The 15,000-nt window shown below is 42.8% G+C and overlaps 2 protein-coding genes across 2 annotated transcripts in view; both read right to left on the bottom strand.

Moving 5' to 3' along the window:
* nbas (NBAS subunit of NRZ tethering complex) overlaps positions 1–15,000 on the bottom strand; it is a 250,929-nt gene that overhangs the window by 58,052 nt on the left and 177,877 nt on the right. Inside the window, 1 exon segment of the mRNA XM_084082265.1 lies at positions 6,387–6,589. Coding sequence (XP_083938391.1) covers positions 6,387–6,589 — 203 coding nt within the window.
* On the bottom strand, positions 9,807–10,841 carry LOC311063906 (kelch domain-containing protein 3-like; the record flags this gene model as incomplete). Its single annotated transcript, XM_084083540.1, has 1 exon — positions 9,807–10,841. One exon carries the CDS (start codon positions 10,839–10,841, stop codon positions 9,807–9,809), a length of 1,035 nt encoding a protein of 344 aa, XP_083939666.1.

The following is a 15,000-nucleotide window of genomic DNA, read 5'->3' as shown; positions in this document are numbered from 1 at the left end:
TGGTTCGTTTTGCACTTTTTTTGCCACATCGGTCACGGGAAAGAAATAAGCGCTGCCGTGGTCTATGGAAACGAGCCCAAAAGTGCACCCAAATAAGCCCAAAATCGCTTATACAAACAGTCAGACCTGGCAACGCAGCCTACGCCAATCATGCGTGAGAGATCTACAAGCTATGGGGCAGAGACGCCACCGTATCTTAGCAACAACTACAGCGCTCACTCTCATTGGTCGTGTCACGCTAAGAGCAGTCTCCAGACAATGGAATCGCAGACAGCTTGCTGTTACTGCTGTAGCCATGACAGTCAGTCCCAGCGACGACGGACAGGGCGCTGTGATAGCTGCCATGTCGCTAACGCTAACGTGGTTGTCATGCCTGCAGCGGCTGTGCAATCACTTTGTCAACAATGCACGTTCGTGTGGTGAATGTCAATATTGCTGCTCAGTCAGTCCATTGTAGATGGTGTATGTTTGTGTGTGTCTTCTGGACAACTATGTAGCTCCACAGCAACTACAGTAACTAACGTAATGGCAGGACCGCCCCGTGCAACGCATGTTAGGCTGCATTATGGTCATGAAGTAATTTCAGATAATTTCGCTCCGATTACAGCAGTGCTTATCAACCCTTTCACGCCGCCGCCCCCCCCCCCCAAATAAACGTACTTGATCTGGGGACCCCCCCCCCCATTCTGTTTGACTCCGTTCCACAAGTACATATTGTGAAAATAGCCGATCTACAAGCTCAAAACGCCTCACGTTGAGAGGCTTTGTAAGCTTGTAGATCGGCTATTTTCTACATGATTGCCTCTTTCTTACATTCTTTGACAATGTGGCCCATGTTTTCATAGTATAGTTTGTTGACTACTTTTGTTGCAGAAATGCTCATTTCCTTTACTTTACTTTTTTTATTGTCTCCGCCAGGCCGAAAGGCATGGCGCAAGACTATGTTTCACCCCCTGTCCGTCCGTCTGTGATAGCTAATCTCTCACATCGTTGACTTGATCGCAGCAAAATAACAGCCCGATGAGTCAGTGAGAGCTGGATAAACGAGGTAAAATGTGTCAAAAGGAGTCTGTACGGCTGTCGATAAATGAACACATGACGTCGGTGGGAGAGGAGATATTGTGTCTTTTGGACAAACAGCAGCGTCGTGCTGATGTTTGTTGTGTGAAGCAGCTTAATGTCAGAGTGTTTGTGTTGGAGCGCCTCAGTGCGGCTGCAGAGTTCATGTGCAACCTCTTCCAGAGAGAGACAGAGACACTAGAAACTCTGCTGGGGAAAAAAAACACTGCTGGGCATTGACTTTCATATGGACATTGATCTACACACTGCAGGTATATCTGCTACACACACAACATCAAACTACACACTGCAGGTATGATGCAGCGTTTGCATTACAGCCAGCATGCCAGCGTAGTTCCCATATGGTTTCAAGGTGGGCTAAACCATATGGACCCCATGTCAGCAATGTCAGCGGCATCCACTTCAGTCCCAACTGCGATGCCCATGCAGGCTATAAGTAGCTTCTACCTGGCCCTTAGGTGGGCCCCAACTACCCATGTTTATGTGGGACCAAGGCGGGTCCTACCTGGGTTTGCCCATGCAGGCTTTAACTGGGTTCTACCTGGGCCCTAGGTGTACCCTAACCAACCACAGTGCAGTGCCCATCGCTCCAATTGTTGTGACGTCAGGGCTCTCAATACTGCACATTGGTGGAGGAGGGGGGACCGCAGGGCGACCGCACACATCGCTGAACCAATGGTAGCCCACGGATGTTTCCTCTGGGGATTTACAATCTGCCCCTCTATGCCACATATCATCCGCACTACAGGGTCTTCACTGACCGAGCCACGGCCCCACTGACCCTCATGACGCTACGCCACTTATATGAGTTGCCAAGTGGCCGCGGGCGCTACGTGGGCGTGGCCGCGGGCTAGACGCGAGCCCCCGCGTAGCGGGGGCGAGCTTCTAGTTTCCACAATCAAAAGAGGAAGGTATCTATGGTCCCCTGGACCTCACAACCGCGGTGACATCAGTCGGCGGGCACATTGTTCCACCTCCCCGCCGTGACATGGAACCGATGGAGGAGAGAGACAGACGGCACTAATACAATCCAGGGGGAAAGGTGTAGAGCAGATTGTATAAACAGATCAATAGCATTTATTACACATTTGTTTTCACAGCCTGGTAACTGGGCAGGAGGAGCTCGCCTCACTCCTCTCCTTAATCTGGTGGACCGTGTTTAACCGCATGAAACCCATACTACTTGGTTGACCGGAGTCCCTCAGGGCTCTGTTAAACATCTTTGCTGAAAATAGCGAAGATATTTAACCAAATGGACCCTTACATTCGGTTCCATTTGCGCACTTTGAGGGTTAAGGCTGATGCATTCTACAATTTTAAAGCTGAAATAAAATCGGTTCGCGAGGAGCCCCCGACCCGATTTTATTTCGGCTCTTTAAAAGTCATTTCATACTAACGTGGCTCGCACCGAAGTCGCTTGTAAATATTAAGGATCCTTGACATGACATTTTTTGTAAGCCACTGCTCTAAAAACAACAGACAATAAAGTTTGACTGGCCTCCTCATAGGTGCTTATTTTGGGCTTGTTTTCATAAACCTGGTTACATGTAGTCATTTGCGCCCTTGGTCTTTGATAATAATAATAGCATATTTTGTTTGTATTGCACTTTACATTTGAACAAACCTCAAAGAGCTACAGTACTCATCACGATCCTAGCAGCACTGTTTTGGATGTATTGGAGCCTTTGAAGGCTCTTGCTCGGGATCCCGATGAGAAGTGTCTTACACCAATGGCACCGTATCAGGGGCCACGTGTGGCAGTGGCCCTGCCACGCTGCCTGGGTTCCACAGGCGCACTGTTGGCACAAACACTGTTCAGGGGTCTGCCATGACAGTAGTCACACCAGGGGCCACGTTAGGGGCCCCCGGGGCCGGGGTTGCTCCAATCTGCACCAACCTTGACACAAATGCTGTTCAGGGGGTCTGCCATGACAATTGTCACACCAAAAAACCTAAGTTGCACACAGATGGGCCACTACATCAGTGTTACAGCAATGTCTAACATTTCAAATGGCCATAACGCGGTGACCATTGCTCTGATCAGTGCGATATAGGACTGGATCTGAAGTCTGCGTAGTGGCCTGATAATCTAGTAGAAACAATGGCATAGCATTTATGCAAAAGACAAAAGCAAAATGTGGACATTTCACTATATTAATAATATTTTATGGACTATAATGAAGTTTTATATTTATCTACTATATTATTATTTTCTTGAATTTATAGATTGCACTGCACTTTGTTAAGTCGTTTTCACAACTATTCCATATTTTTATGGCCATAACCGATGTACAGTACATCTCCTTTTATCTATGTGTTGAAGTGTGGCTGAGCAAGACACTTAACCCCTAACTGCTCCCGGGTGCCGCCATATTAAAGGTAGGCTAAGTGATTAAATAGCTCATAGTACTCATCATTGCTATAGTTTTTTTGTTCAGTAACATGAGTCGCTTTGTCTCTCCAGCTCTGTATTAAACAGAAAATGTATTTTCAGGTCACGATACCAATTTTATCCAATGTTGATATCCTTTTAAAGCTTTGGTTGTTACCAGTTATTATAATAAGATTTTGCGGTTGCTTTAATTACTATTGTTTCATTGCTGTCCTAATAAGGACTAGAAAGAATATATTAACAACCAATGTAATCATTAAGACAAATATGATAAGTGTGCTCATGATTGTCATGCACTTGAATCCATTCAATGAAAAGGTTATCTCAGAACAATGACAGTGAAAAGCCCCATGTATGATTTAAATAGTAAGAGTGGCTTAGCTTACAGAAATATAGAACTAACAACAGGATATGAATAAGCAACTGTCGATCAAATGGCCCGGCTGTTGGTGTGAGGAAAAGGTCATCTGTCTGGATTTGTGGTATTGGTTCCTTTTTGCACTTCTCTAATCTTTAAGATGCAGGTTGATAGAAGAAACCGATGGCTTGCAGAGTCAGATGGCGACGTGCAGACAAAAGCAGATGTCGCTCCCAACTTGAGGACCACCCATTATTCTATGTATTAATACGGCTCCAGGGATATTTATCGGGGTTCTGACTTTGTGAACTGACCTCGATGCAACCTGTTTGCTGAAAAGGAAGTGGAGCCCGAGATCTCTGTTGTTGAGTCCATTTCTGTATTCATTCTGTTTTACTTTTAACCTACTGCTTGATTAATAAATACACTTAATTTTTAGTCTTGTCTGCTCTTAATTTCGCCAATACAACGGACGCGCAGAGAGTGTGATCCTGAGGGTAACACATTATTTCATTGCACAATTTGTCTGTTGTTTAACAACATGGAATTTATATTTGTCTGTATTTCATTCAAACCGGGTCATCTGTGTCATTTTAGATTTTAAACGTTGGCTATTCAAAAATAGCAGATCTACAAGCTCACAGTGTGTCACTTCGTGCCGCGCTGCGAGCTAGTTCTCCCAATACACAACAAGACACAACTACACACACCAGAGATAAACTAGAAAATTACACTCCTCGGAGCGCAGATCCCCGCCAGGCCCGGTTGCCTACCTAGGGCTAGCAAAATGTGGAAGGCAGGCATAGCCAATTTGAATGGGATCTGCGTAATCTGACTGATACATCTTGGTCACTTGACTCCAGAGATAATTTGTACCGATTTGTGTGAGTTTTGGACACCATTTGTAGGGGTAGCATCAAAAAGTGTGTTTTGAAGAAAAAACGTGAAATGGTGGGAAATCGAGTCTGGCACAAAATGGCCAAGAGAGCCAAAAGGTGACGCAGGTCACTGTTATAGCGCCACCATGAGGTTGATAGAAGAACACGTGGGGTGGAGGGACTTCCTTGGCCTTGGTGTGTGCAAAGTTTCATGGCAACCGGACGGTACGTTCAGGATTTGTAGCATTTTGTGCAACGCAGTGTGGTTTAAATCCTCAGAAAAAAAAAATATATAAATAGTTTTTTTCCAAAAACATCCTTAACCCATTAAACAAAGTAACACAATTATAATAAGTATATTTACAACCGTTACAATCATGGCCTGAGTTGTAAAGCGAAACTGAAATGAATGGATTTACAAAGAGTGTCAAACATTAGTAGCAATGCAGCTTTTGACCAGTAAGATATAATATTATTGGCCAGTAAAATAGAAACTTATTGAACAGTAAAATAGAAGCTTATTAAAACAAAATAAGAAGTTGGCCAATACGAAAGCACATGCCTAGGGGAAAGCCTGAAACGGGCAAATCCCTCTGATTTCCTGGCAAACCTGTGTGTGTGTGTGTGTGTGTGTGTGTGTGTGTGTGTGTGTGTGTGTGTGTGTGTGTGTGTGTGTGTGTGTGTGTGTGTGTGCGTGTGTGTGTGTGTGTCACTAGAGGACGGCCATTTATCACAGAGAAAATAAAAAAGGTAATTTCCCCTGACTCAACTCCATGTTGCTGCTTGGCTCATGTGCGCGTGCACGTGCACACACACACACTACAAATGATAGTTGGTAAAATAGGCGACACAGCAATTTATTTCATGTTGAAAATTCTAATTTCCTGTCTCTCCCCAACACACACACACGCACGCACGCACGCACGCACGCACACACACACACACACACACACACACACACACACACACACACACACACACACACACACACACACACACACACACACACACACACACACACACACACACACACACACACACACACACACACACACACACACACACACACACACACACACACACACACACACACAATGTGGACAGCATAATGTGTTTACCTTCAAGGCACAGATTACCAGTACTTGAGGAAAAACGTATGACGTTGCACTGGAGGTGCAAGGTAAGGCACGTAGGCCCGAAAGGTGGCGCTCAACATAACATAAAATAAAATAAAATAAAACTAAAACAACTAAAATGTGAAAAACATAAATAAATAGATGTTCTTAACTGTCTCACTGCCAGACTTATTTCTGGCCGCGTTTGGCCACTGCCAGCGATTTTTAGATTTTCTTTCCTTTTTACGAGGTCATTGCGACCTCGTTGACATTAATTGTCTGCCTTCGAAAATAGCATGTCTGGGCCAAAAATACATAGTGAAAAAAAATTATAATTACACAGGAGCCGAGATACAGCCTTTTTAAGTAATACGTTAAACAAGAAGTGAATGGAGCAGCAAATCTTCGGATCACGATATCTTGGGTTCTGAACATGTTTTTTCCCCCCAAAAAAATACATATATATATATATATATATTTCAAATGGACAGACAGACAGACAGGCAGGCAGGCAGGCAGGCAGGCAGACAGACAGATAGACAGACAGGCAGACAGACAGGTACCTCAGTGCAGACACCAGTCTCTCCACAGCGTCCTGCAGGACCGTTTTGACCGACAGGTCCCCGAGGCCCACGGCCACGCCCAGCAGCTCCTCCATTGGCTCCAGCGGCTGTCCGTCTGTCGCCATGGCGACCGCCAGCTCGTGTACTTTAGACCTCTCTGAGCGAGACAGGTCGTACGCCCTGCTGTAACCTCTGACCTTTGCCTGGAGAGAGAGAGAGAGAGAGAGAGAGAGAGAGAGAGAGAGAGAGAGAGAGAGAGAGAGAGAGAGCAAAAGAGAGAGGGGGGGGACAGGTAAACACCTCAGATGCTACATGTATCTCAGAGTGCATTGTTCTCAAATGGGGGGAAACGAAAGTTCTTATTCATATTAAAAAGTGAAGAGATAAAAATGCTGCTATTATTTCGCATTTAGCCTTCATAAAAGTGAATCTCACAACTTGTCTTCTATTTTCAGGGCTTAACCCATTAAGACCTGAGGCGATTCTAAAAACAAATCTAAATCCTAACAGTTTTTTGAAAAAAATATTAAAAATATTTTTTCACAATATTTCAAAAATAGCAGATCTACAGGCTTGTAGATCTGCTATTTTTGAATAGCCAAATAAATCTAAAGTGACACAGATGCGTTCCAGGTATTAATGGGTTAAATTGTCAAGCCCTGAACAATGGCTTCTATTTCTACGTTTCCAGGCAGAGAAAGGCTGAAGCTTCTATTAGCTTAGAATGCCCATCGATGATGTCATTGGTAGGAAGGTTTCTGAACTGCTGTCCATAGTGTGAGTGGTGGCATCGTATGAGCATTAGTGACCAATTATATGAAGATAAGTATAATACAATATTACAATACGTATTAGTGAGGACCAATTATATGAATATAAGTATAACATTGAAGTGCTCCTTTAACCACTGGCGTCACTGTTTTGTTCATGTCATTATGGGCCAAAACCATTACCAAAAACAAAACAAAAAAGACAAGAAATATCTTGTGCACACTTCCAGTAGACCAATAAGTACCTCCACAAGTAAAAAAAAAAATCACACCCAGTGTGAAGTGGGCGGTGTGGTCACAGTGGTCATCACAGTGATGGAAGTGATTCACTTAAAAAAAAGTGTTTTTTTTAAGTCCATACTGCTATTCATAGGGCTGCACATGTGTCATGTGTTTCGCTAGCCAATCACAGTCCTGAATTTGCAAAGTCAGCCAATCACATTACAGCTAGTGGGGATGCCACTAGCTGTAATGTGATTGGCTAACTTTGCAAAAGTATAGATCTGCATTGACTGTGGAAGGGTTAGGGTTGTAGACTGCGTTGTAGACTATTGGCCAATCACGGTGCAGGATTGGTCAGTGTCCAAACCTCACTTATTTTTGGGGCGGTTACACCGCTCCAAAAAGAAATACATTTACACCAGTATAGCATAACCTCATACCCGTTGTAGGAGGTACTGCACTACAACCATGATCAAAGTACTTGGAGGACATTCTATGACGTCAATAAGAAGACGTCTTATTGACAACATCAGGGACCTCCATATATGGGCATAAAAGTGACTGACAGCGCTGAGGAAGACGGATTAGGATGAAAGAGCGTCCGTTGCTCTGCCTGGGTGAGGTAAATAAAACGATGTGAAAAGGACATTTATTGAGTGCTGGACGTATTCTAATAAAAGTGACTTTGACAGACAGACACAGATTTTTTTTATTTCACCGGTGTAAAGTAACTAAATACACATACTCAAGTACAGTAATTGAGTATTTTACTAGATTATTTCCAATTGCCTATAGTTTTACTTCTAGTCCACTACATCTCAGAGACTAATATTATACTTTTACTCCACTACAATTATGCGTAGGGGAGCCCTAATAGACTTTGGCTATTTTCAAATGAGTTCATACATTTTGAAATTAAGAAATGGAAGATTTCTGCATAATGACTACTTTTACTTTTGGTATAGTGCATTTTGATGCCAATGCTTTTGTACATTTACTCAAGTACATTCTGAATACGGGACTTGCACTTGTAACAGATTATTTCTGCAATGCAGTAATGATACTTTTAATGAAGTAAAAAAAAAAAAAAAAAAAAAGTAATTTTTCCACCATTGAGTGATCTCCTGAAGGGTTTGAACATAAACCTCCCTCCCAGTCCCTGCTTGGACTTTTTACAGTCTTTTTACGGTCTCTCATTCCTCCTCCATCTTCACCTTCTCATCCACAATGAGCTTCTACATTCTATCCCCACTCTTTCACCTTCTCTCCATCATCCATCGAATGGGTGGTGCTTTACAAATATCTGGGAATTTGGTTGGATAACAAGTTAAACTTCAATCATCACATTGAAGCATTGATTAAGAAGTTAAAATTCACAGTAAGCTTCTTTTATAGAATGAAGTCCTGTTTTTCTTTTGCTTCAAGGAAAAGGCTGGTCACTGGCCTGTTTATGTCGCAACTCGACTACGGCGACATTGTGTATCAAGTCTGCCCAATATTGAGGGACAGGCGAATCGCCTGTCCCTCAATATTGGGCAGACTTGATCCCCTTTATCATGCTGCATTGAGGTTCATTACCAGCTCCACCTACAGGACACATCATTGTATTCTGTATTCCCTAGTAGGGTGGTCCTCCTTAGCATCTCGCAGGTTGCTACATTGGTACACTTGTATATATAAAGCCATTCTTGGAAATTCCCCCTCGTACATTTGTTCAAAATGTAATCTTGTCCAAAATTCGCTCAACCTCAGATCAAATGCCTGGATGCGCTATGTCGTACCCACTACTACATCGGAGTCAGGCAAAAAAAAACTTGCGTTTTTTGGGCCCTGGTCGTGGAACGATCTACAGACCAGATTAAAATTGGCTTCACTGATCCCCCTAGTGTCTTTTAAGAGGATTGCCATGGGCACACTCTCCAGCCATTGCTCCTGCTTTGACGAGTAGCAAATGCTGTGATCTTAGTCTGTTATATTAGTTTATTAGTTTTATGATGTATTGTTGGTATTTAGCCTTTTAATAGTCTGTATTTGGTGCTATTGGTAGTAGGTCTTTGGTATTATGGATGTCATGTTTTGTCTTTGTTATGTCCTGTATTGTCGTTACTGGCAGAGCTGTGTAACATTTTATTTGCCTCTTCTCTTGGCCAGTGCACACTTGTAAAAGAGACACTAGTCTCAATGTGATTTCTCTGGTTATATAAAGGTTAAAAAAAAAGAAAAAAAACGTCCTGCTGTCCATCCAGATTAGAGGAATGCTGATGTCATCAACAGTGGAAGCCATGCTGATATTAAACCCCACAGTTTATTATTTTTATGTGCTTCGTCGTTTTTGTTTTTAATTTAGTTGTTGCTTTTCTCTTTTTTTTCCTTTTCTTGATGTGGGTTTTGCCCTTTTGTGTATTTTAAACATAATTTTAGTGAGATATTATTTATTTTTCTGTTGGGTAACCATGGTTGCCAGTTCCCACCTGAGGTCATGTGGGAGTTCACACTGCTCCAAACTGTACTGAATAACTACTAGCTTGCATAGCGTCTTCAGACTAGGACTCAAGTCTAATATGTACAGGTCTTTAGATTCTCCATGTCCTCCAAAGAGGATGATACGATCTCCCACCATGCAACAGCACATACAATACATCCCTGAACATGGGCCTTTCCCCTTGGGCTCAATCTTCTTCCAGGAGAAGGTCTGTGGATTTAATTTCCACAGATCATTAAAATGTAGGTTCCGGTTATTGTGGTTACGTCCACCAAATATGTACAGCTCTCCTTTGTAGGCAAAGGCTGAGTGAGCGTAGCATCCTTCTGGACAAAGCTGTGTAGAAGGCGTGCTCAGCCAACAGTTTGTCTCTGTGTCAAACACTCTGTTGTTGTAGACAGTCCCCTGGTGCCCCCAGCCCCCAAATACAAACATCTTTGTCCCGATGATGGTGGCAGAGTGACATTCTGTAGCAGGTGGCAGAGTTCCTCTGGTGTTAATTAAAGACCAGACCATTGTGTTGGTGTCCAACTTGTGGATGTCATTGGTGTATCCATTCTGTGTCCATCCTCCATAGATATACATGACCTTCTCCAAGACACAGACTGAGTGGTAGTACCTCTCCTCTGGAACAGTCCCAGCAATCCCCGGCTTGAACCATCTGTGTGTGTCCACATCAAATGCATAAAGCACATTGTAGTACTTTCTGTATCCAGTAGTTCCTCCCCAGAGGTAGATGATATCTTCTATCAGTACAGCTGTGTGGCCAAAGCGCGGGGAGGGAACGTCATGGAGACGTTCTCCTCTTTCAGTTGTCACCGGTGGTAACTTCCTCCAGTATAAAGACACTGTGTTGAAGACGTACACATCAATCTGAGGATCACTGCCTCCTCCAAAGGAATACAGCTTGTTTCCCACGGCAAGAGCAGCATGACGGCCTTCATTTGGTGTTTCATTGAGATGAACGGTCCACTGCATCATTTCTCAAACCAGCAGCTTAGAGCTGATTCATTCAGTCTTCTGTAGAGGAATGGAGTTCTACTGTGTGTGAGACCACTTATATAGGTACAGCGGCACAAACATCATGGAAAGTTTGTCCAATCCATGAAGCCGATGCCTGTTGTTCTCCCATACTGTATATGGTCAATTGATCACCATAGCAACCCCAGCCCAGGAAGGCTCTGGAAATCCCTACGTTATGCAGCAGAACATTTTTTATTAAAGCTAAGGGGAAGTTGCTAAAGGATGTTTTCTTTATTTGGCCATTAGGTAAAATACACCATGACTCCAACCAGTTCCTTTCCCCTCCATCAGGCGCCCCGGCTGACCAGGGGGAGGCAGTATAAAGACCAGGATTACTGCATGTTTTTTGTGAGGGTATTAACTACCCTTTAGGAGACACAGGGAGAACATGCAAACTCCACACAGAAAGGCCTTTTCGCCAACGCCACCTAGGGTATGGGCACTGATGACGCGGAGGAGACGACAAGCCCCTCAGCGTCCCCGCTGGGAATCGAACCCAGGGCCTTCTAGCTGTGAGGCGACAGCGCTACCAACTGTGCCACCGTGAATGGTGCTCACTGATGTTCATTAATTCATTATAAGATGAAAGCATTTCTGTCTCATTCTGTCTCTCAGAGGAGGGCTGTGGACAGTTAAGACACCTGCCTACCAGTGACATCATTGGTAGGCAGGTTTGGTCATTTTAAACAGGATTTCAAACCTTTGTATTGATGCAAGTACAATTCTTTTATTTCTAGGTTTCCAGGCAGAAAAAGGCTGAAGTTTCTATTAGCTTGGAATCCCCTCGATGATGTCCTTGGTAGGAAGGTTTCTGAAATGCTGTCCATAGTGTGAGAGGTAGCATCTTATAATGGAAACTATAAGACTGGCACATCCACTGGACGGCAGGTGCAGGACCAACAGCGGAGATATAAGTATTTCTAATATATATATATATATATATATATATATATATATATATATATATATATATATATATATATATATATAATATATATATATTAGAAATAATTATGTTTCAACACAATACAATAAGGTCTTCCGAATGAAGATTCTGAAGACGACCTTATTGTGTTGAAACGTTAATAAAGCCTTGACTGAGAGTGTCTTTTAAAATGTTCAGTGTGCGAACTTTATTAGCATCTTATAATGAGCATTAGTGACAAATAAGTATATTATATTATAATGAGCATTAGTGACCAATTATATGGAGATAATAATATTATATTATAATGAGCATTAGTGAGGACCAATTATACGAAGATAAGAATAATATAATATTAAAGTGCTCCTTTAACCACCTGGCGTCCCTGTTTTGTTCATGTCTTTATGGGCCGACAAATATCTTGTGCACACTTCCAGTAGACCAATAAGTACCTCCACATTTTCACAAGTAAACAAGGGAACCAGGAGACCTGGTACTGCCAGACCCCTAGTGGTTTAAATCTGAATGGCCGCACTTTGCATGACGTGTGTGCAGATGAAAAGAGGGACAGACCGACCGACCGACCGACAAAGCCTCATGTAGGCCGACCCCTTGGGTCTGGCAAAAAAAAAGAAAAGAAATCTACACCAGTATAGCATAACCTCGTACCTGTTGTATGAGGTACTGCACTAGTATTTAGTGCAGTACCCATGATCAAAGTACTTGGAGAACATTCTATGACGTCAATAAGATAACGTCTTATTGATGACATCAGGGATCTCCATATATGGGCATAAAAGTGACTGACAGCGCTGAGGAAGACGGATTAGGTTGAAGAGCGTCCGTTGCTCTGCCTGGGTGAGGTAAATAAAACTATGTGAAAAGGACATTTATTGAGTGCTGGCCGTCTTCTTCTCATACAAGTGACTTTGACAGACAGGCATATATATTTGTGGATTTCAGTGGTGTAAAGTAACTAAGTACAGTAATTGAGTATTTTTTACTTTACTAGTATTTTCAATCACAATAGTTTTACTTCTACTCCACTGTATTTACTTGAAAACTTTAGTTACTAGTTACTTTGTAGATTTTAAATATTATTACAAAACATACATTACCGACTTCAGCACTATATAGACTTCGGCTATTTTCAAATGATTTTATACATTCTGAAAACAAGAGATGGAAGATTTCTGCATAATGAGTATTTTAATTTTGGTATAGTACATTTTGATGCCAATACTTTTGTACATTTACTCAAGTACATTCTGAATACGGGACTTGGACTTGTAACAGAGTATTTCTGCAATGCAGTATTGATACTTTTAATTAAGTAAAAAAAAAAAAAGAATATAATGTCACCACAACAGTCTCTCATTCCTCCTCCATCTTCACCTTCTCATCCACAATGAGCTTCTACATTCTATCCCCACTCTTTCACCTTCTCTCCATCACCGTCCTGCTGTCCATCCAGATTAGAGGAATGCTGATGTCATCAACAGTGGAAGCCATGCTGATATTAAACCCCACAGTTTATTATTTTTATGTTCTTCGTGGTTTTAATTTATTTCCATTTTTTTGTGGGCTGTTGTTTCTTTTCTTTTTTTTCCTTTTCTTTATGTGGGTTTTGCCCTTTTGTGTATTTTAAACATAATTTTAGTGAGATATTATTTATCTTGCTGTTGGGTAACCATGGCTGCCAGTTCCCACCTGAGGTCATGTGGGAGTTCACACTGCTCCTCTAACTACTAGCTTGCATAGCGTCTTCAGACTAGGACTCATGTCTAATATGTACAGGTCTTTAGATTCTCCATATCCTCCAAAGAGGATGATACGATCTCCCACCATGCAACAGCACATCCGATACATCCCTGAACATGGGCCTTTCCCCTTGGGCTCAATCTTCTTCCAGGAGAAGGTCTGTGGATTTAATTTCCACAGATCATTGAAACTTGAGTTCCGGTTATTGCAGTTATGTCCACCAAATATGTACAGCTCTCCTTTGTAGGCAAAGGCTGAGTGAGCGTAGCGTCCTTCTGGATGAAGTTTTGCAGAAGGCATGCTCAGCCAACAGTTTGTCTCTGTGTCAAACACTCTGATGTTGTAGACAGTCCCCTGGTCCCCCCAGCCCCCAAATACAGACATCTTTGTCCCGATGATGGTGGCAGAGTGACATTGTGAAGCAGGTGGCAGAGTTCCTCTGGTGTTAATTAAAGACCAGACCATTGTGGTGGTGTCCAACTTGTAGATGTCATTGGTGATTCCATTCTGTGTCCGTCCTCCAAAAATATACATGACCTTCTCCAAGACACAGGCTGAGTGGTAGCACCTCTCTTCTGGAACAGCCCCATCAATCCTCGGCTTGAACCAGCTGTGTGTGTCCACATCAAATGCATGAAGCACATTGTAGAACTTCCTTTTATCGTGGTTATATCCTCCCCAGATGTAGATGATATCTTCTATCAGTACAGCTGTGTGGCCCCAGAGCAGGGAGGGAACGTCATGGAGACGTTCTCCTCTTCCAGTTGTCACCGGTGGTAACTTCCTCCAGCATAAAGACACTGTGTTGAAGACGAACACATCAATCTGAGGATCACGGTCTCCTCCAAAGGAGTAGAGCTTGTTTCCCACGGCAACAGCAGCATGACGACGGCCTTTATTTGGTGCTTCATTGAGATGAATGGTCCACTGCATCATTTCACAAACTATCAGCTTAAATTCAATTTATTCCGTCTTCTGTAAAATAATGGAGTTCTATTGTGTGTGAGACCACTTATATAGGTGCAGCGGCACAAACATCATGGAAAGTCTGTCCAATCCATGAAGCCGATGCCAGTTGCTCTCCCATACTGTATATGGTTAATTGATCACCATAGCAACCCCAGCCCAGGAAGGCTCTGGAAATCCTTGCGTTACGTAGGGGGAAGTTGTTGAAAGTGGCTTTCAGATGTTTTCTTTATTTGACCATTCATTTTAACATACATGTCATGACGACATTATGATGTTACCGTGTGTTGACGTCATTACGTAGAATACACCATGACCTTACTCATTACTGAAAGGCAGTCAACGTTTTGAAAACTAGTTTGATGCCCGTCGGAGCAGAGGCTGTTTTGTTTATCCAATACCCGTTGTACCTGTTGTCAGAGTACTCAGGGCAGAGTCCATTATCACAGTACTTGGGGTACTGTG

The sequence above is a fragment of the Gymnoscopelus microlampas genome (genome assembly GCF_963454915.1).
Source record: "Gymnoscopelus microlampas genome assembly, chromosome: 16".
Classification (NCBI taxonomy): Eukaryota; Metazoa; Chordata; class Actinopteri; order Myctophiformes; family Myctophidae; genus Gymnoscopelus; species Gymnoscopelus microlampas.
The sequence above is the reverse complement of the archived record's forward strand: the minus strand, read 5'-3'. Positions and strand labels throughout refer to the sequence as shown.